The sequence below is a fragment of the Maniola hyperantus genome, chromosome 24 (genome assembly GCF_902806685.2).
Source record: "Maniola hyperantus chromosome 24, iAphHyp1.2, whole genome shotgun sequence".
NCBI lineage: Eukaryota > Metazoa > Arthropoda > Insecta > Lepidoptera > Nymphalidae > Maniola > Maniola hyperantus.
This window is the reverse complement of record NC_048559.1, coordinates 8242684-8266108: the sequence shown is the minus strand read 5'-3', so window position 1 is coordinate 8266108 and position 23425 is coordinate 8242684. Positions and strand designations below refer to the sequence as shown.

The following is a 23425-nucleotide window of genomic DNA, read 5'->3' as shown; positions in this document are numbered from 1 at the left end:
AAATCGAAAATTTATTGGATTCGACTCGTGACTATTATAAAAAAAGTCGTGGTAGCCCAGTGGTTAAGACGTCCGCCTCCTATTCGCGAGGTTGGGGGTCCAATCCCGGTCACCCACGGCTAACTTTTCGGAGAGTAGGTACGCAGAGGTACAGTACGCAGCACAAAATAATGTACATCCACCTTTAGAAGGAGGTAGCGGATTTGTCGAGCATTGTCTCTGTCGTTGAGATCGACAAAACGTCATGTAGGTATGAGTGACGGAGGCAACGCTCTACAAAACAGAAATGTCATTCTAAAAGCCGATGTACATTATTTTCTACTGCGTATTGATCGCTTACTTTTTGTAACGGTAAAGGAAAGCATCGTGAGGAAACCTGAGTGTTCTCCATAATGTTATTAAAGATGTGTGAAATCTGTCAATCCGTACTGGGCGAGCGTGACGGGTTATCGCCTAAACCTTCTCATTATGAGCTACCTTATACAACTGTGAGGGTGTCAAATTATTCGTGTCTAAAATGGTTTTGAATGGGCCACATCAGGAGCCTTTATTCTAGCCACATTCTGGCTAACACTTTACAAAAACACCTTAGGGTAGAGACAAGAAAGACTGCTTGGAATCAGGTGCTCAGATTTCGATCTTATTATGCATGGGTCCATTAGCCCTTTCAAACAGACAGATAGACAGACAGACAGACAGACAAAAATATTTAAAACGTGGTTCAGTTATAGGTAGGTATAGATTGTCAGAAATTCTAACAGCGCGCGGCGCAAAGCCGGGGCCGCCGGGTCGACTACGATGAATGGGAAATAAAAAGTCATTTTTATCAACGGTATTGCACCTTTATTAACATTAAACTTTCATATCTACCCACATGTTGCTTTATTTACAAACGTGCTTTCAACTACTTAACTTACGTAATAATAACGACTTAGAAACAAAAAAACATTATTTACAAACCAACTCAAAACATCTAACTAAAGGTTGATCCATTAGGCCAAGGACAAACCTAGCGCAAAAATATCGCGAGCGAAAAATTTTAACGGAATTCCGCTTGAATATTTTGTATGAAAATGAGAATGTTACAGGAATTTCGTACAAATGAAGTTTGGTTCTTAATACTTATTAGTCAAAATTAAAGTCTATGAAATGTAGACAATGGTACTGATTCTGAGCTCTACTAAAATTTAGAGTATTTGCATCTTTTTCTTACCAATGTAATATAGAAGGGATAGACAAACCTAATTTAAATTAGCGCTGTCAAACCGCGCGACTTTAGCTGCCAGTGGCAAGCCATTTGTAGCGTGCACTATTTAGTAGATTCTTTAAATGTGAAATTCATGACCTATCTTTTTTTAGCAATAGTTACTAAAAAGAAAAAGATGCAGGTACCTACTTTAGTTTAGACTTAGACAAAGACAACAGAATCGGCGCCAATATTATGCTCTAGATTTAGATACTAAATATCTAGTAGTTTGACAGATTTATCTAAATATAGGCATTCCTGAGGCTCAAAAATTAATGTAATTACCTTCCTATGTAAATCTTTAAATCCGCCAAAAAAACAGAATTTTATTTAGTTTAACAGCGAAAATTCAAAATATGAATCAAACTTTGTTTGAGGCATACTCGAGAAAGCAGAATACGGACAAAAATATTATGGCAAATAAAATTTCTGCGAGCGAATTTCCGGTAGATGTGTCTCTAGCCTTATGTAGCCATTTAACTAATGTTATCTTTTATTTAATAAATCTATCTTTCAGATCTTTTCAACACTACACCTAATATGGTTTGATACTATGTAAAATATCTTTGGTTTTAGTTACTTAATCTTACATAATCTTTGGATTCTTTGATATTAAGTTGCAGTAATCTTTGGTTTCCTAGATTTCTAGATGAAACCTAAGTTTTTGAAATTGCTATTTAAGCCCCCAAACAGAACGGATCTTTTGAGAGTGCCATCTTTTAAAAAGGTGTTTTAAACTACCTAGACCTACCAAGTGGTGAGTACCACAGATTTTCAAAACTATTAGATACAGTGTAATAAATATAACTTTTTTTTAAATTGTGATGTATCTGCGTCAATCAAAGAAGTTTTAGTTCAATTTGATTTCACAAGGATGCTATGAGATAATTTTATTTATATCTACATAATTGTGGCTAATTCCGTTGCACACAATCTCTAAACTAAACTAAAATGGCACGTCTAAATCTATTGCTATCCCTTTCATAATGTTGCTTGCGGAAAAGGATAGCACTAGATTTAGACCTGTTAATTTAGTTTAGTTTAGAGATTGTGTACAGGAGAATCGGCCCTATTATATACTTTTATCTTTTTAGGTTTCTTTCGTACAAGAATTACGAAGGAAAGGTATACCAATAGACTCACCGAGGGCCTGGTATGGCAGTCTTTCACTACTTTAACAAAAAATTACGATTAATTTAGATTAGGTACAATAGTTCCATACAACTTTAATTTTCTACTTCAATATTACTAGCCATGCTTTCACTGCTATTTTCATTCAAATCAACCATTTTTTTACTTTTCTCAATCACTTTCTCGTCTTTAAGCGAATTTTCTCCAAACTCTTTGGAACAATCGACATTTTCCTGAAGTCTGTTATCTACGTCACAGGGTAAAGGCATCCCGAATGCTGGATGGCCGGGGTAATACATATAGGAGAGGGGTAAATTAGACAAATTAGGGTAATTTACCCCTAAATGCGGGGCGTATAGGGACTGTAAAACAGCTTGGTTATACGACTCTTGTAACAACGCTTTGTATTCGGGATTTTTTCCAAAATCAACGCCGTAGACTCCAGCGAAATGCTTTAAAATTGGGGAGCCTTCTATAAGGTTTTGTGGGGTAAATAGAGCTGGGTTTAATGGTTTTGTTAACATGGGAGCTGGGTAGGATTTCAGGTCGGGTAAAGTTGATTGGCCGTTGTTATTAACTAGTACTTTGACTGCGACTTTTCTCGCGTGGTTGGCGGCGGCGGCCGCAGCGGCTAGCATGCCGCTTTCTTGCATTTGCAGTTGCTTCCGTTTGGTTTTGTAGCGTCGGTTCTGGAACCATATTTTCACTTGCGTCTCTGTTAGCTTCAGGCTTACTGCTAGGTCGGCTCGTTCGGGACCTGATAAGTACCTGAAACAAGAAGAAATTATTTATTCAATCAATCAATCAATCAGTCAAATTATTTATGGTTAATGTGGGTTTACAGGTGGTTCTTTTATTGTGATGGTACAGCCAAATACCGTATATACTAAGGCATGCCATATTATGTTTTCGAAATATACCCCCCCCCCCCCCCCCAAGGCGCCCTAAGCACGTCCTTAACGATCCCGACGATCAAACCATGACCGACAATGCTCCCTATCTCGTAGGGCAATTCAACCCTATTAAAGCGTCGTCGTAACCAGTCGTCCAATAGCTCCACCCATCCCAACGTCATCCTAAGCCGTGGTCCGAGCCTCACAAGGCGCCCTTAGGAGGACGTTGCCCCCCGACCCTTCAAACTATTTCTTCGAACCCTAGGGCTCACCCCCAGGCGGAGCTTCGCGCTCCAGTGACGCTGTCCTAACTGACCTACTTTGTTATCTCATCTCATACTAATCCCCATGCAGATCCCCCTTCCCGCTCCCCCCCCCCCCCCCGTTCAGCCGTTTTTGCGTGATTGAGTAACAAACATCCAAACATCCACACTTGCACATTAATAATATTAGACTTACCTTTGTTGGCTAAAACGCCTTTCTAGTTCGTAGACTTGTGCGTGTGAGAAAGCTGCTCTGGAGCGTTTCTTTCTTCCATTAGTCTGTGAGTATTCTACGGGTGGGTACGATGACGTCATCAGTCTGGTCTGGTCGAGCCTGGTCTGGTCTGGCGTGGGGCATTTGTCGTAGCTAATGCTGAAGGGTTTGTAGGGCTGTATGTCGGAGTGCGGTGAGGAGTTTCTGCGGACTGGTGAACCGGTGCTCGAGGAACGGGAGTCAAAGTCATCTGGAACAAGGAAATATGACGTTATTTAGTGTACAAGTCCCGTAAATGTGTATTGAATAGAATAGAATAGAATAATGTTTATTCGAGGTATATAGGTGGTACCTACATGGTGTAGGCAATATCGTCCTGTACAGCAGTGCAACACCTCGAACAGGTAGGCCACTCAGCTTGTGTTGAGACGTCCCCTCAGACACAAACCTCTATAGCAAATATCTGAGGTACCAGACGCCCCAACGCTGATTTTCAGTGACCGCCTTTTAAATATTACCTAAACGTCAGTGGCATAGAATATATAAAGTTGGCGAGTAAATCTAAATATATAAAATGAAATAAAGTGTTTAAAGTTTTTAAATTTAAAGTGATTTAGGACATAAAAGACGAAATAAGAAATAATACATTGATTGCTGAACCATGTCTCATTGACATCGAAATGACGTCATTTTGACGTCATTTGACGTACTTAAGTAAAAATATACCATCATCTCGAAACTTCAGTCTAGTGCTGACGTCACTAAAATGGCGGCCACGCGCATTAGCAATTTGCGGGACTTATATAGTAAATATTCTTTTTTTGGAGGCACTAATGATATTTTAGTTTAATACCTAACTTATTTATGCCTTATGTCCGCGACTTCCTCTGCGTGGACTACACAATTTTCCAATTTTCAAACCCCTATTTTACCTACCCCTTTAGGGGTGGAATTTTCAAAAAACCTTTTCTAAGCGGATGTCTACGTCATAATAGCTATCTGCATGCCTTTCAGTCCCGTAGTTTGAGCTGTGCGTTGATAGATCAGTCAGTCAGTTTTTCATTTTACCTATACATTTAGATACCAGGCATCATAAGTATATCTAATAATCAAAAACGTTCTAAGAAATTACAAAATTAAGTAACACAAAACTTAACAAAAAGCATCGCACGCAAAACTACAGTTAAAAGACTGTTACTCATTTGATATTCTAAGGCCGGTGTAATGGGGCGGGACAATTTGCGTAATGGCGCTATTGTGGACGCGGCTTTATACTCCGATGGCGTGAGGCGACCATTATAATTGATAGTTGATACCAGTCAATGTGTTGTAATGTAACTTGTACAGAAGCAGGCGTTACTTTGCGGAAATCCATGATATACAATGAACCAAAAGATTAATTTGCTGTAATCCGCTGAAATAGGTAGGTACATACAGAGGCGTCTCTAGCCCTTGTGGCGCCCGTGTGCAACCAGTACCCTGGCGCCCTCTAGTCTAGTAGGAGCAGGGTCAAAATGGAATACCTACTAACAGTTATATTTTCAATAAATTTCAAATGGTGCAATTTTAAATGATGATTTTAAATGATGACGGCGTCGCGTCGGCCATAACACGAGCGCAGGGTCTTTGAGAGCGCCGGCATCAACGCATCTTTGGAGGTGTCGCATTAGAGGTGCCCTTAGACCCGGCGCCCGTGTGCGCCGCACACCCTGCACCATACTTAGGTAAAGACGCCTCTGGGTACATAGATCAAAACACAACGGCTCGGCAATACTTGAATGTTTTACGAGGCGTTTAGAAATGAGACCTATGCAAAACTTAGTAATTTAATTAGTTAGTTTTTTATACAAAATTAGTTTTCTAAGATTCCATCTAAGATTAAATTATTAAATTAATAAAATATTATATTGATATAATTTATATCCGGTGTTGGTTATAATGACAAAACATTACCAGAATAAGAATAGTATAAGAATAAGAATACTTTATTTTGAATTCAGAATTTAGACACAAGAAACGACCAGAGTTGCCACTTTAAAAAAAGTTACCTAAATAGTAGATATTTCGTTATTATCAGTACCTTATTATAAATGCGAAAGTGTGTTTGTTTGTTGGTTTATTGGTTTGTTGGTTTATTGGTTTGTCCTTCAATCAAGTCGCAACGGTGCAACGGATTGACGTAATTTTTTGCATGGGTATAGATAAAGACCTGGAGAGTGACATAGGCTACTTTTTATCCCGGAAAATCAAAGAGTTCCCACGGAAGTTATAAAAAACCTACGTGGACGAAGTCGCAGGCATCAGCTAGTTAAAATATAATCAAGTAAACGATGAAAATAAAATCAGATATTTAAATCAATATTAAAATCGGGCGACACTATTTTAAATTTGAATGGAGGATTTACACGACGCCAGTCACTAAACCCCCTCAAGGTAATTTCGGCCACGTGGCGAGTTAGTAATTACTTGATTGAATGCCTTGCGTAGTGCTTTTAAGCGTCATCACTTATAGTAATGAGAGGGTAGGCGTAATAATAAGTGATGTGATAGCTTCTATAGACATGCCAACTTGAGGTCCAACTTTTCGCTCTGTGTAAATTGTTTCGACGCACAGGTTGGCCGTGTAGTCGAGTTGTGACAGCGCGTTTCATTTGATTGCATTGGTTAAATGGATTGCGACGTTGATCCAATCTGGTAACTGGACGGATAGGACGGACGGTTTTTTGGATCATAAACCGTCGGGTTCGACCTTTAAGTTTTCGGAGTTACCTATGTGTGTTTTAACTTTTAAAAATATCACCTTTTTTAATGGTGAAGGAAAATTCGTGAGGAAACCTGCATGCCGGAGAGTTCTCCAAGTTATCAAAGGTGAAAATGAAAAATGAAGTGTGTCAATTCACATTAGGTCAGCGAGACATGCAGACTGATTTACTGTTCAGTGCGGAAATACAGGCATGATATTTTGTATTTGTACCGTAATTAGATAAGGCTAGCTTTAAGTTTTATTGTAGCACTAGCTTATGCTCGCGACTTCGTCTGCGTGGACTACAAAAACTTTAAACTCCTACTTTACCCTCTTAGAAGTTGAATTTTCAAAAATACTTTCTTAGCAGATGTCTACGTCATAATAGCTATCTGCATGCCAAAATTCAGCCCGATCCGTTCAATAGTTTGAGCTGTGCGAGGATAGATCAGTCAGTCAGTGAGCTGAACTTTTATTATATTAATATATTTTATTTTAATATATATATTTTATTATTGATTTTTAACTTGAATTTAAGTTAGGGTATGATGTGTGCAGTATTTATTGATGTAAGGTTCGAAAGTATCGGCACCTAACTTGTTGGTATGTCTATGGATGCTTTAATTGCGATGGTACGGAGTGACACCAGTGTAATGGTGGCGTTACAACCATTGTCGCTTAATTGCAGTGATTTGAATTTGGAATGTGTTCTTTTTGACCTTCGTAATCCATTTTTAGACGAATGAGTCGTAACAAATAATAAAAAAATCCATAATTTCCTAAAATAAATGCAAAAGTGTGTCTGTCTGTCTGCTAGCTTTTAACGATCTATTGGTTTAACCGATTTTGACGAAAAGTAGGTACAGAGATAGCATACCGGGGACGGACATAACCTAAGTACTTTTATCCCGGAAAATCAAAGAGTTCCCACGGGATTAAAAAAAGCTCAAATATCACGTGGATACCGTACACGTACCTACTAGTTAGCGGGAATCATTAGGATCACTTCATTGTCTGTCTGTCTGTCCGTCTGTCTGTCGTCTCTCTCAAGACAGCCTACAGGGTACTTCCCGTTGGCCTAGAATCATGAAATTTGGCAGGTAGGTAGCTCTCAAACACAAGTAAAGGAAAAAATCTGAAAACCGTGAATTTGTGGTTGCATCACAAGAAAAAAAATTAAAGTGTTCATAAACAAATATTGGCATTATCAACTTTCGAAGTAAGATTATTATACCTACAAAGTGGGGTAACATATGAAAGAACTTTATCTGTACATTCTAAAACAGATTTTTATTTATTTTTATGCCTATTAGTTTTTGATTTATCGTGTAAAATGTCGAAAAATACGACTGTAGTACGGAACCCTCGGTGCGCGAGTCTGACTCGTACTTGGCTGGTTTTTTATCCCGGAAAATCAAAGAATTCACTCTCGCGGGAGAAGTCATGGTCATATAATGATCATCATCATCATCATCATGATCACCCCATCGCCGACTCATCGATCGCCTTAATAGTGTTAGGTATATCTCGTACGGAACACTTCGTGTGTGCGAGTCGAACTCGCATTTGACCGATTTATGTACCATTCTGGTAGGGAACTCTAAAAGTAGTTACAGATAGGTACAGTAGGCAATTTACTTGATTAAAAAAGTGTTAAATAACCTATTATTGGACTGAATGCCTTCGGTAGAGCTTTTAAACGCAATCACTTATTATTAAGTGCGATGGCGCGTGGTGACACTGGCACAGTGTGAATGCGTCATTAGCTACCGCTTTTGTGGCCCATCTGATTACGGTGTTTTGAATTTGGAATGTGGTCTTTTTACTTACCTTTTAAGTAGGTAGGTATAATATAGTGATGGCATATGGGTTCGAGACATGGTCGCTAACTATGGGCCTCATAAGAAAGCTCAGAGTCACTCAGCGGGCGATGGAGAGAGCTATGTGTGCGGAGTTTCTCTACGTGATCAAATCAGAAATGAGGAGATCCGTAGGAGAACTAGAGTAAGCGACATAGCTCAACGGGTTGCGAAGCTGAAGTGGCAATGGGCAGGGCACATAGTTCGTACAACCGATAGACGTTGGGGTCCCAAGGTGCTGGAATGGCGACCTCGCGCCGGAAGTGATGAGTGGAACCGTGTATCACTTTTTACATGTCACAGTTTACCCATAGAGTTAAAATGGCGCGTGAGGAGTCATTTTGTACGGACTATAAATTAGTTTGAGTTTTTTTTCCTTTAGGTAACTTTTTTGTGATTCCGTACCTTAATAGGATCACTTCGTTGTCTGTCTGTTTGCAATGCGGCAGGAAGCAATGTCTTATAGCACAAGTAAAGGGGAAAATGTCAAGTGCGAGTCGGACTCGCATACGAAGGGTTCCTTCCGTACCATCGTAAAAGAAATGAACAAGATTTTTAAAAAATATTAACTGTTGTTATAGCGGCAATAGAAATACACATTCTATGAAAATTTCAACTCTCTACTTATTACGGTTCACAAGCTACAGCCCGCTGACAGACAGACGGACGGACGGACGGTTAGCGGAGGCTAAGTAGGTTCCCTTTGGCATCCTAAAATAATGAAGCAAAAGTTTACTTAAGTACCTGATAGTTCCGTGACCGGAAAACTGTTTTTCCTCGACATGTCCAAAGCACCGTCGTCAGAATAATCACGAAAACTGCAGTCGTCGTAATACTTCATACTCTTTTCCAAAACCTCCTTGTTCGTGTAACCATCCTCCTTGCTCAAACCGCCTTGCTTGTTCAAAAAGTTCATCTTCCCGCCGAACGCGTTCGAACAAAACATTCGATTTTCAAATTCGCACTTCGACTCATTCTCTTTCGTCAATATATCATTAATAGAGAAAGGTGTCGATAAACTTAAATTTGTCTTTTCACAATCTTGCAATGTTTTTATATCCTTAAAACTTTTAACTTTCGATTCCATTTTTAAATCGAGCACATTAATTTTTAAACTTCGAACGCGAACGCGGACTCGCCACAAAGCGTTCCTCAAACGAATAAACTTTGCGTGATAGATTGCCCGCCTGCTTGGGCTGTAAGCCTCCGAGAGAGAGAGCATGACTCCACTTTCCGTCTAGTTTCCACAGGGGTGAAAGGGATGGCATCGTTTTAGGGCGGACGTTTTTTAAAAAAGCTCGCAAAGTAGCGTAAGTAGTGGGGATCGTTGAGTTTTTCTTGAAGATGTTTACGTGAATTCAATTTGATCGCTTCGATGTTAAGCGAATTGTGCTGCCATATCGAATTGGCCGTTGTCACAAAAACTGAGATTAGTTTAAAAATAAAACTTAGTTATTATGATTTTAGAAATTATTGTTCATTCAGCTTAATTTTAGATTCTTTTTAAGTCTGTTCAAACAGGTTTTACTTACTAAGTTAAACTAGGTTTTTTTACATGATTTCAAAATCTTTATGAGCCTGGTTTTGATCGTGTGAATCACCTTCATAGGTCAGCTAACAGCTGGGCATAGGTCTTTTGTAGGGACTTCCACACGCCATGGTGTTGCGCCGCCTTAATCCAGCGGCTCCTTGCGACTTCTTTGATTTCGTCTCTCCACCTAGTGGGGAGGTCTTTCAACGCTGTGCTTTCCATTGTAGCACTTTGGGACCCCAATATCTATCTGATTTTCAAAATTATGTGTTTTTCCCATTGTCACTTCAGCTTCGCAACCCGTTGAGCTATGTCGGTTACTCTAGTTCTCCTACGGATCTCCTCATTTCTGACTTGATCACGTAGAAAAACTCTCTCCATCGCCCGCTGAGTGACTCTGAGCTTTCTTATGAGACCCATTATGAAATCCAATGAATTTTTTGAACTAGCTTATCCCCGCGTTTTCGTCTGCGTGGCCAACACAAATTTCAGTTCCTAAGGGGGTTACCCTTAGGGGTTGAAATAGGAGGCGGAAGTCCTAACCACTAGGCTATCAAGGAAGAAGTAGATATGTAGATACAATTTACATGGTTCAAGGTGCCAATTCACGTTGTACCTACTTTCACCAGCACGTACGAGCCATCCAACTTGTTCGGGCGTTCTCCGTTAACACGTCGCTTCAGATGTAAGTACCAGAGAAGTGTCTAGCTATCTCGTTTCCACTCGTGTTTACCACCCTTCTCCCTTAACGCGGCGTCCCTTTCTACCATTATTACCCTATTTAAAGAGACCAATCAGGTGCGCTGAGAGATTGCGGTCGGCCAATAAAAAAGTGGGTAAATGGAAATGTCAACATTAATTTTCTTTTTATAATATTATCTTGAATTTGGAACGGGTTCGTTGTGTTTGCTAGTGGGATGTTTTTATAGTGGCTCGTTTAAATTTTTTAGATTCTTTTTCTTGTGGTACCTATTTTGTTGTTAACTAATTTTTAATGCTCATTTTTCGTACCTATGCTTATCATAAGTTCCGCAATTTGCTATTGTGCTGGACCATGTCTCATTAACATCAAAATGACGTCATTTTGCCGTCAGCCGAAACAAAAATATACCATCCGGTAGTTTATAGGGCTAGAATTGATTATTAAAGAGTATTCTCTTTAATAATGAATTCTAGCCCTATTAAAAAAAACATGATTTTTATTTATTTTTGAAATGTCCCGTTGGCATCCTTCGGGTACGGAACCCTAATTCATTAAAGCCTAAACAAAATATATACCTAGGTAGGTAGGTAATAGATAGATAGGTAGGTAGGTATAGGTATGTACCTTTTAGGCATCATTCGAGTCGAGATATAAATCGATAATAATATAATCAATAGCCCGATATCGATACGGAGCAGATCGGCATCCGCAAACACGCCACTTACGGCCACTCCCAGTAACACTTACATTGAGCCACAGACTTCACTATTTGGTAGATGGAGAATATTATCAAATGTGAAAATATGCTGCTAGATAATATCTATTCATTTTGTGTACTGAGGCAGCTGCAATGGTTTGTATAGTAGGTACCTACCTACGGTATAATTAACATTGTAAATTGAAAAATTAAAAAGAGCAACCGCCGAGTTTCTTGCTGGTTCTTCTCGGTAGGAACGGCATTCCAACCAGTGGTAAATTAAAACTACCTGACTATTCATAAGCACTTGTAAAAAGTTTACATGAATAAAAACATATTCTATTCTTATTTTTTTTTTTTTTTTTTAATAGATATAGCGAGCAAGCGAGCAGGCGGGTCACCTGATGTTAAGTGATTACCGCCGCCCATGAACATTTGCAGCACCAGAGGACTAACTATTTTCGGTACACAACACTTACCTATATCTTTATCCAAAAAACGGGCCGAATATTTGAGAAACCTCCTTTTTGGAAGTCGGTTAAAAATATAAATCCAGGGGGACGATTCGCTAACTCAGTGTCTATAACACTGATGGATATAGCCACCGAGCTCATTTGACAGTTGGTTTGACATTGCTGCTTCATGAGTGATAGGAAAATATGGATTCATTGGATCACTATACCCAGTGGCGTGCAGCTCATAGAGGCATAAACGCATAGCTTACCCTCATTGTAGTAAATCAATGCTTATTTTTTATTATAACCTGCCGTAAAATCATATGACTATACCCATATTATAAAAGCGAAAGTGTGTTGGTTTGTCCTTCAATCACGTCGCAACGGAGCAACGGAACGACGTGATTTTTGCATGGGTATTGTTATAGACGAGAGTGACATTTTTATCTCAGAAAATTGGGATTTTTACAAAACCTAAATCAACGCAAACGAAATTACGGGCATCAGCTAAATAGTTAAAATATATGAAAAATATTGTAAATGAGCTTGGTAGCGAATCAGTAGGCAGGTCGTGTAGAGTTGTAGGTCTATAGTAACTTATCCACTTGATAACATCTGATATCCACTCCTCTCGCGAGCGCCGTCCGAGCGTAACACTAGCCGCTTATAATAGCGCTTTGTTTGGACGGACAACCACGTTAATTATTGTTATTAAGTACCTAGTTCAAGATACAGGTCATGAAGGCTCATCTAAATTAAAATGGTTAGATTTTATAACAATATTGTGGCTAATTCCGTTTTACACAATCTCTTCAACTAAACTAAAATGACACGTCTAAATCTATTTTTTTTTTTTTTTTTTTTTTATTATCAAATAAAAATACATACAAATAAAAGCTTAAACTAAAAACACCGAAAAAACCACAGAGGTTTGTCCTCGGTGCCTAGCTGCAACGAAGATACCTATTAACTAATTACTTAAAAGAAATAATCTACAGTAGGTATATAACGCGAAGAATCACGTAAGTATGTAACATATTATAATCGTGAGTAGGTTTATTAAATTTAAGGTTTATTAGGTGAATAGGATTAGCACTAATATAAATTTTATTGCTATCCCCTTCATACTTAATGTTGCTCCCGGAAAAGGATATCACTAGATTTAGACATGTTAATTTAGTTTAGTTTAGATTGTGTACAAGAGAATCGGTCCCATTATTAATATAGCTTTCTGCCACTAAAATTTCCTGAGATCACCCCCACATGCATAATTAGAAACTTTACCTCTTTTACAAGCTCATTTCAAACACCCAACGCTTGCTGCCAGGGATGAAATTTGTCATAATATGTATGTATGTTCACTCAGTACCTACTGAAGCGACTGTTAATGCCATCTAGTAGCGACACATTGCAGTTATCCTACCTACTTTCAAAGGCAAGTCTGTCTGTATGTCGGTCTGTCAAGAAACCTACAGGGTACCTACCTACTTCCCGTTGACCTAGAATCATGAAATTTAGCAGGTAGGTACCTAGGTCTTATAGCAGACATTCGGAGAAAAATCTGAAAGCCGTGAATTTGTGGTTAGGTACATCACACAAAAAAAAATTAATTGTGGTCTAACTAATAATTAGTATTTTCAATTTTCAAAGTAAGATAACTGTATCAAGTGGGGTATCAAATGAAAGGTCTTCACCTGTACATTCTAAAACAGATTTTTATTTATTTTTATGCATCATAGTTTTTGAATTATCGTGCAAAATGTCGAAAAAATACGACTGTAGTACGGAACCCACGTTGCGCGAGCCTGACTCGCACTTTGCCGGTTTTTTTATACTAGGTATATTTATAATTTTTATGATAGTGTTTTTACCTACACTTCATCTAAAATATTTCTTATTATTGTAGAGATCTATCCGTGTTGCAGATTAGCTTCCATTTAAAGTACCTACCTAGGTACTTCCTTAAATACCTATCTACTTATTCATCTTTTTGAACGAAGCTTCAAACAAGAGTCTCTCATAAACATCGATTGAAATATGAATCGGAACAAAAGCACTTCGAACTTCAATCGATTTCAATTCAAAATCGATTAGCGAGTTCAATCACATATCAATCACTAGTTGATTATTTGAAAAAAGAAGAGCACTTCGATTCATTAATTAAAAAAACAAATATGCTTCGATTTACGATTGGCGTTCGAATTTTGAATCGCGCCAATGAATAAAGGAAAAGTCGCCAAGCAATACGTTTAGGAGTTGACATAGTAGGCTGTTTGTCCGATTTGAAAAGTTCCTGTGTTACAATTTACATGTGGGTAAAAATCTGAAAGCAACGAAAACTTCAAATATTACCAATAGAAGAAGAACCATGGCGTTGATTATATAGACATTAAAAACTACATTCGAATATTTTTTAAAATTTAATTCAAGTAAGTGCGTGTCATATTATTTCAAAAATATAATCTGTAGGTACTTATTCTCAAAAATAAATTATTGTGGTAAGCAGGTATGCTTCGTATCTAAAATAAACAGGAAGAGTTTAGATTTTCCTAATTCCTCTCGTATCTACCTATTATTATTGTGGGACCATGAAAAGTTTATTCTTTCGTGGACGAAGAATATTGTTAGACCTATGCTTCATGACTGAAAAAATATTCCATTAATTCCTTACTTCCACTTTCTCAATGTTCCAACCTGATCCCCAATAATGACGTAGGTACCTACTAATAATAATAAATTATACATAAATAAATAAATAATCAGACCAAGGATTACTTCATTATTGTTTTATGTTGACATCAAGCATTATTTAGACGATACTTCCGTATTTTTTTGACCAGTTGGTCGGGTTAGCAAAGGGACGTTTGTGTAGCGACTCCCCGTCGAATGGAGGACGGTGAAAATAAAAAAAGTGCAGCAAAACAAAACAAAGAGGTTTCACTTTCAATCGCATTGTTCAGTGATTGATGTTGGAATTATGGTTTTCACTTTACTGAGATGCGTTAATGCCCCTTTTCATTGCTTTTATGAGCTTATTAGTCATGTTTGGCTTGTAAAGTGTACGTAAACGTTGTTATTGGACTTCGTTCAGTAATTTCTCACAAGGATTAAGAGTTAAAATTGCTAGGATTCGAAACCGTAAAGCCAGTAAAAAAGTTCATGATTTCAGGATGCAAATGTAATACCTAATTATTATGACATCTTGAAATGAACTAAGTAATAAGTATCAAAAAGTAGCCCATCCTTGGTTAATCCTCTAATTGTCTGTAAAAGTCCCGTCAAAATATGTTCCGCTTTATCAGGTTAAAAAGTGTGATTCAGTTATGGTAGGGTACAGTCCAAATAACCATATGAGCTAAATATGAGGTAGTTATTTCGAAATTATAGACAGACACTTCAATTTTATTTATTGGTATAGAAGTGTAGATAGATTCAAAGGGATTTTAAAGCGTGAGAAATAGATATTCCTACCTAACAGCTAGTCTACCTCCAAGAACCAAATCCCTACACTTCAATTACCTACAGTCTACAGTCTTATTACAGACAGTGCACCAGTGCACTATGGTAGAGTCGACAGGCCTAAAAAAATCATCACTGTGTATAAAAATGAATCGCTGAATGTGTTGCTGATCGCAAATCTCGAGAACGGCTGAACTGATTTCGCTAATTCTTTTTTCGTAATATTCTTTGCAGAACGAGGATGGTTCTTACGAAGAGAAAAATTGAGAAAAAAACCTATAAAAGAATAGACTGTAAGGCGTTACGAAGTTCGCCGGGGCAGCTAGTTTATCATAACAATCATAATATATTGAAATCATTGTGGGATGTGACGTTACAATCACCATCTGATGAGTAAACTATAATTTAATATAAGTCATTACAGCGAATATAGATGGCACTTTTCAGCAGAGCTTTTGAGCTTTCTACACAAACAAACCATACTGATTACTGAAACTAAGTTTTCATGGAATAGTTCGGCTACTAAACACTAGATGTCACTATATTAGTAAATTAAGAATTTTTAATAATTTTATGAAGTAATAATTATTAATTTTAAATATAATAATTATTGCATTATTATAATAATTAGAAATGAATTTTAGAAATGAAATTTCTTAATTAAGTAATTGATAAAAGTATTTAGAACTATCCACCGGTAGATGTCGTTATTATTTGATTGTAATCTTTTGTAATTTATAAACAGGGCTTGTAAAAACCGTTCCGTAAAATATTCAATTATTATATCTATGGAAAACGGAAAAAACCTAAACAAATGAAAACAAAATTATAATTACCTACTAAGAGCTTTCAGTGCTTTCACCACAAAATACCTACCTATTTACTAATTTATTTTATGGTTAATTACAACAGCTTTACCTACTTCCTTAATAAACACAAACAGTAAACTTGTTATGATAAGTAGTAGATAAAACTGCTAGATGCGTTTCAAATGTAAAGACCACGCATGACGCACTTTAGCTAGGACTCTAGGCGTGCCCAAAAGAGCGTTTGAGCCAAGCTCCAATTTTATCTTCATTCCTCTGACAGTAGGGAAGGTATTTTATCAGACAAGTCGGGGTAGCTAGCTATAGTTACAGCTATAGATCATCATCATGATCAACCCATCGCCCGCTCACTACAGAGCACGAGTCTCCTCTCAGAGTGAGAAGGGTTTTGGCCATAGTCTACCACGCTGGCCATATGCGGATTGGTAGACTTCACACACCTTTGAGAACATTATAGATAACTCTCAATTATATCTATATAATATCTGTCCCGGCTTTACTCACGTGTTTAGTCGACGTTAGCCCGACTAGTTTCGAACCCATCCGGGGTCCTTTTTCAAGGGAGTCAGATATTTGATTACTTACTTAAAACGCACATAACGATCGAACCCCCGACCTCCGATTAGAAGGCGGACGTCCTAACCACTAGGCCGTCACAGCTTTTATACATAGCACTACCACACTTTTTATACACTTTTATTACACTTTTTATATTTGTTAGTTTATTGTTTTTTTGTTTTATCCTTCAATCACGTCACAAAGGTGCAACAGATCTACGTGATTTGCGTCATCATCATCATGATCAACCCATCACCGGCTCACTACTCTCCTCTCAGAGTGAGAAGGGTTTTGGCCATAGTCTACCACGCTGGCCATATGCGGATTGGTAGATTTCACACACCTTTGAGAACATGAAGAACTCTCAGGTATGCAGGTTTCCTCACGATGTTTTCCTTCACCGTTAAAGCAAGTGATATTTAATTAGTTAAAACGCACATTACTCCGAAAAGTTTGAGGTGCGTGCCCGGGATCGAACCCCCGACCTCCGATTAGAAGGCGGACGTCCTAACCACTAGGCCGTCACAGCTTTTATACATAGCACTAGGAGAAGCTATAGATATACATAGGTAATTAGGTAGTAAAATGATGACGTTGTATAAAGGCCGACACTAACCACATGTCCGCCGCGCTGGGCGCAGCGTGAAATCGATATGTTAATCACCCTTATTTTGAACTGAGATTTGGTATTTTGGGCTTAAATTCACTGGCTGGCGCGGGTTCACGTACCGACTGACTTTTTAGGGTTCCGTACCCAAAAGCTGCCAATGGGACTCCGTCCGCATGTCCGTCTGTCTGCCAGCGGGCTGTACCTATCTCGTGAATCGTAATACGTAGAGAGTTGACATCATTATCATTATGGGTATTACCTTTTATAATAAAATCCCGCAAACTATTTTGGACTTACCTTTGCACAAGTTTAAAAAATCTATTAAAAATATGCTCCTGAAAAAAGCATATTACACAATTGAAGATTATCTAAATGATAAAAGAGCGTGGATTTGACCTGCAGCTCGTTCCAGCAACGCACAACACTGCAAATACTATTTTATACATGGCATAATCTTGTACCTATATCAAATATTTGAAAAGAGCAACCGCCGAGTTTCTTGCTGGTTCTTCTCGGTAGGAAAGGCATTCCGAACCAGTGGTAGATGCATCCGACTATTCGTAAGTGCTTGAAAAAGTTTATACGAATAAAAAAGATTTTTATTTTATTTATTTTATTTATTATTAACCGATAGACCTCCAGTGCTGGACATAGGTCTCTTGTAGACTTCCACGCGCCACGATTTTACGCCGCCCGAATCCAGCGGCTCCCTCCGACTCATGTCGTCTGTCCACCTAGTGGAGGTCTTCCAACGCTACCTATTGATAAGAAAAACTAGCCGACTTGTTAAAAAAAAGACATTTTACTTGTCAAAGTATCTTTAATTTTTTTAAATCTATCTATCTATCTAAATTTAATCGGCTAAAAAACTGAAATATTCGCATTTAATAATTTTTCTTCAACCGCACGTAAATGCGTCACATTTTAAAAATGCAATTTTTTAATTTTTTTTTCTAAACATTGCACCGATTTCAAAATTAATTTGAATTTATGAAGCGCATTAAATAAATAAATAAATAAAATATTTTTTATTAAATTAAACTTTTACAAGTAGGTATGTACTTATTTTTGAATCGTCAGATGCATCTACCTCTGGTTCGGGCCTTTCCTATAGGTATTATAGGTCCCTAGTCCCTACTTACCTAAATATTATGAGCTGTCGACGAGTGACGGCGACGTGACGTCACAGGTCGTAAAGACGAACGTCATGTCGCGTCGTCGCCCACTTGAAATGTTTTGTGTGATTACGCATAAATAAGGTATCCCGCAGACAACCGATTTTAAGTAATTTTAAATAGTACCTAGGTATATCAAAAATTGCGGATTGGGCAGGATTCGAACCTGCGTCTTCCTGGATATTGCGTCCTATACTAGGTACCTATATCTCCTAGTCATTTCCTATATCTTCAGTATTCGTCTCAATAAAAAGTAGATAGAATAATAAATTATTATTCTATCTAATTCTCTCAAAATTCAATTCACGTTTCTAGGCTTCTCTAATAGTAAAAGTCAAAACGCGTGCAAATGATAATAATTTAAAATCACTAAAATAAACCATAATTATTTATGCTATTTATTTTTAGAGCCTCAATAGCTCAACGGGTAAAGGAGTGGACTGAAAACCGAAAGATCGACGGTTCAAACCCCGCCTGTTGCACTATTGTCGTACCTACTCCTAGCACAAGCCTGACGCTTAGTTGGAGAGAAAAGGGGAATATTAGTCATTTAACATGGCTAATATTCTTTTTAATAAAAAAAAAAAAAAAAAATTTAGGCTAGAGTTAACTATACTTATATTTTAAAGAGGCAATTGATTAAGTCAATTAAATAGGTAAAGTTTGTAAGTTTGTTTGTGGGGGGGTAATCTCTGGAACTATTGAACTGATTTTGAAAATTATTTCACCAGTAGAAAGCTACATTATTTCTGAGGCCAACATAGCCATGTCGGCTATATTTTATTTTGCAAAATTAGAGATGCCTACGAAATTTGTAATTAGCCTGTGCAAATAAAAATAAATAGCCGAAATGTATGTACGCAAACTTCCGAACGACTGCAACAAAATTTTGATAAATAGTCCTTTTTTTTGATCGTTCAGGACAAGGTTTGTATTTAAAATATTTTTTCGCAAATCCACAGAAAAAGACAGAAAAAGTTCCCGCGGAACGTGGACGAAGTCGCGGGCTACAGCTAGTTTGAAATAAATCATAATTTATTATTTAGGCTAGTTTTAAATAACTCTGTAGACTTTCATTCCGTGTAGTTTGCATGTTTGTACGCGACAGGTCGAGATGGCAATCGGGAAGGGAACGCCCCGCACACCCGCACAGCCCCAGCATAACCCGGCGCGGGCGAGCGCGGGAAGCGTGCGGGTGCACGGAGCGTCTCACTGCCTCATACCCCGATGGCCATCTCAATCTGTCGCGGACTATACTTAGGTACCTACTGTTGCACAAAATAAACGATAAATCGGGTAGGTATGCCACCTTTGATCTTTTCAGGCTAAAATGCTAAAAAACTTTTAAAAAGTGTAGAAAACGTAACCTTATCAAGCAAGCCATTGACAAATCTCGGGTGTCGTCTTTCAGCAGGGTTCCGCAAAAAACGGTGAAATCCTCCGCAACACCGGCGCCGGTGCGCCAATAAATAACATCGATATTTGTCAATACCCCGCCCACGCCCGCCCTAGCATTAGCCGTTTAATAGAAGCTTTATAAAAAAGCTACATTAAAAAAATACATATTTGGAAATCAAAAGCAGCTTCATGTAGGTACTTATATCGATCATGCATGGAATCGCGTGGATATGGACCATGCAGATATTTAAATTACATATATATTACATAAGCTGTGATAGATAGGTACGCGACAGAAAATAATATTCATCGACCTTTGTCTCTGTCATTCATAGTCATACCTATGTGACGTTTTGTCGGTCTCAACGACATAGACACAATGCTCTACAAATCCACTATCACTTTCTAAAGGTCGATGTACATTATTTTCTGCCGCGTACCTACTGTATGGTCATTGGTCACTATTCTTCGTACATTTAGAATCAACTAGCTGACGACTTCGTTCCGCGTGGAATAAGGATTTTTAAAATCCCGTGGGAACTCTTTGATTTACCGGGATAAAAGTAACCTATGTCACTCCTCCAGGTCTTAATCTAATAACTACCCATGCAAAAAATCACGTCAATCCGTTGCACCGTTGCGACGTGATTGAAGGACAAATTAACAAACAAACACACTTTCGCATTTATAATAAGGGTACCTACTGATTATGATTAGAATCTGCGATTGCTAAGTATTACTTATTAATTAATTTTTTTCAACCACTGCAGGTCTGTAAAGTAGGTGCATTGCTTTGTGTGACCACAAAAACCAGAGGGTCAGATGTCGTGTCAAAATATAAAAACGGGCGGGTCACCTCGACGGGGTCCTGTCAGTCTGTCACTGAGTAATCACTTCCATACGGGCCCGAGGCGGACTGGCGCCGGCGCACAAAAAATGGCCAAATTGTGCTCAATTACACGGCCTATTGTAACAGTTACCTATAGTTATAGAGCCTCAATAGCTCAACCGGCAAAGGAGTGGACTGAAAACCGAAAGGTCGACGGTTCAAACCCCGCCCGTTGCACTATTCTTCTTTTTCTTTTAACATGGCTAATATTCTTTAAAAAAAAAAAAAAAAAATAGTTCGCGAAAGGTCGACATGGCAATCGGGGAGGGAACGCCCCGCACACCCGCACAGTCTCCGCGCTAATACGGTGCGGGCAAGTGCGGGGATGAGGCGGGGCGTTTCTCCACCCCACACCCCGATTGCTATCTCGTATCTCGTAGGTTACAGTACGTACAGTTCGCGACAGGTCGAGACTGCAATCGAGGTATATGAGGCTATCCCGCACTAGGTTAGTGCGGGGGCTGTGCGGATGTGCGGGGCGTCCCCATCCCGCTTGCCATGTCGACCTGTCGCGAACTATAGTATCATCATCATCATCATGATAAACCCATCGCCGGCTCACTATAATAGAGCATGGGTCTGCTCTCAGTATGAGAAGGGTTTGAACTTGGGCCGTAGTCCACCACGCTGGGTTGCAGACTTTACACACCTTTGAGAACATCATGGAGAACTCTAAGCTGGTTTCACGACGTTTTTCTTTTAAACCACTAGAAGTGCGTGCCCGTGATCGAACCCCCGACCTGTCACAATTTATATAATGTGAATTATTGCTTACAAGGCGAGATGGTCTCTCGCGTTGGCGCCATCAGAAAAAATCGGCCAAGTGCGAGTCGGAGTCGCACACGAAGGGATCCGTACCATCGAACAAGAAATAACACCTTTTAATTTTTTTCACACTACCAGTTGGCCTTGTCCACAAGTTCAAAGTCGCTCAGCGTGCTATGGAGCGGGCTATGTTGGGTATCTCTCTGAGGGACAAAATCCGTAACGAGGAAATCCGTAGGAGAACCAGAGTGACCGACATAGCCCAACGAATTAGCCAGCTGAAGTGGCAGTGGGCAGGCCACGTCTGCCGCAGAACCGATGGCCGATGGGGCAGACGCGTTCTGGAGTGGAGACCGCGTATCAGCAAGCGCAGTGTGGGACGACCTCCAACCCGCTGGACTGACGACCTTAAGAAGATAGCGGAAGTGGGTGGATGAGGAAGGCGGAGGATCGTGTGTGGTGGCGTGCTCTTGGGAAGGCCTATGTCCAGCAGTCTTGTACCTATATCAAATATTTGAAAAGAGCAACCGCCGAGTTTCTTGCTGGTTCATCTCGGCAGGAAAGGCATTCCGAACCAGTGGTAGATGCATCCGACTATTCGCAAGCACTTGTAAAAGTTTATACGAATAAAAAAGATTTTCATTTTCATTCTCATTTTCATTTTCATTTCATTTTCATTTTCATTTTCATTTTCATTTTCATTTTCATTTTCATTTTCATTTTCATTTTCATTTTCATTTTCATTTTCATTTTCATTTTCATTTTCATTTTCATTTTCATTTTCATTTTCATTTTCATTTTCATTTTCATTTTCATTTTCATTTTCATTTTCATTTTCATTTTTGGTGACTGATTGATTTATAGCGGCAATAGAAATAGACATTCTGGGAGATGGTCACTCCCCAATACATTGTTTTCCCCTGAAAAAAAAAAGATTATGTGTCACTATGAAACTTTTACCTTTGGGTTGGTTTTCCTGTGTAAATAAATAGTATTTTTGACCCTAGATAGTGAGGTTATTGTGTATTGAGTACCCTAACAAGGCACTAAAAAACACAACACAGGAAATGAAAATACTTCTTTTAGAATGAATTTAAAACCCCGCTAGCTAGACGGACGGACGGATCCCGTTTGCTTGCACCCTTCGGGTACGGAACCCTTAAAATGCAATCCAAAAATTATACGCTCTATTTCAGAAGTTTTAGCATGACATCTGGAGGTTGCCTGCTTTAAAGTTTTAAATATTATATTTGACTAGCTGATGCCTGCGACTTCGTCCGCGTGGATTTTGGTTTCTGAAAATCCCGTGGGAACTCATTGATTTTCCGGGATAAAAAGTAACTATTCACTAGAAGTCACTCTCCAAATCTTTAACTACACCCATGCAAAATATCACGTCGATACGTTGCTCCGTTGGGACGTGATTAAAAGACAAACCAACAAACAAACACTCTTTCGCGTTTATAATAATTAATACGCAGGGTACCTAGTGATTCCACCAATGAGATCCATACTAAGTAGCATTATAAATACGAAAGTGTGTCTGTCTGTCTGCTTACACGGCCCATCCGTTTGACCGATTTTGGTAAAAATTCGTACAGAACACTCATTTCTACAAACGAGTAACGACTTTTGGATACGCCTACCAGGGTTGTTGCGGATGCCAAAATTTTGACATTCGCGGATGCGGATGCGGATGTGGATTATTAGAAGTTCAAATCCGCAGATACGGATGCGGATGTCTGAATTAATGCGAATGTTCCGCATTTGCGGATGCGGATGCGAATATCCGTAGCACCCCTAATACCTACCTAGTGCATTCAGCATAGAATCTAACAACATTTTTCGCAAATAATACTTGATATAAATCCCGCAAATTACTAATACGCGTGGCCGCCATTTTAGTGAAGTCTTTTTAAAGGTTTTTTTAAAGGTCTTTTTAAAGGTCTTTTTAAAGATAAGTCTTTTTTATTAAGTCTTTTTAAGTCAGCACTAGATTGAAGTTTCGA

General features: G+C 38.7%; 1 protein-coding gene across 1 annotated transcript; it reads right to left on the bottom strand.

The window, feature by feature from the left end:
* Positions 1-2325: 2325 nt before the first annotated feature.
* Positions 2326-9494, bottom strand: LOC117993534 (homeobox protein bagpipe-like). The gene is made up of 3 exons (XM_034981334.2): positions 9094-9494; positions 3730-3997; positions 2326-3145 (listed from the first exon to the last, which is right to left on the bottom strand). The coding sequence occupies exons 1-3, from the start codon at positions 9434-9436 to the stop codon at positions 2473-2475; spliced, it is 1284 nt and encodes a 427-aa protein (XP_034837225.1). The 5' UTR covers positions 9437-9494; the 3' UTR covers positions 2326-2472.
* Between the last annotated feature and the right edge of the window lie 13931 nt (positions 9495-23425).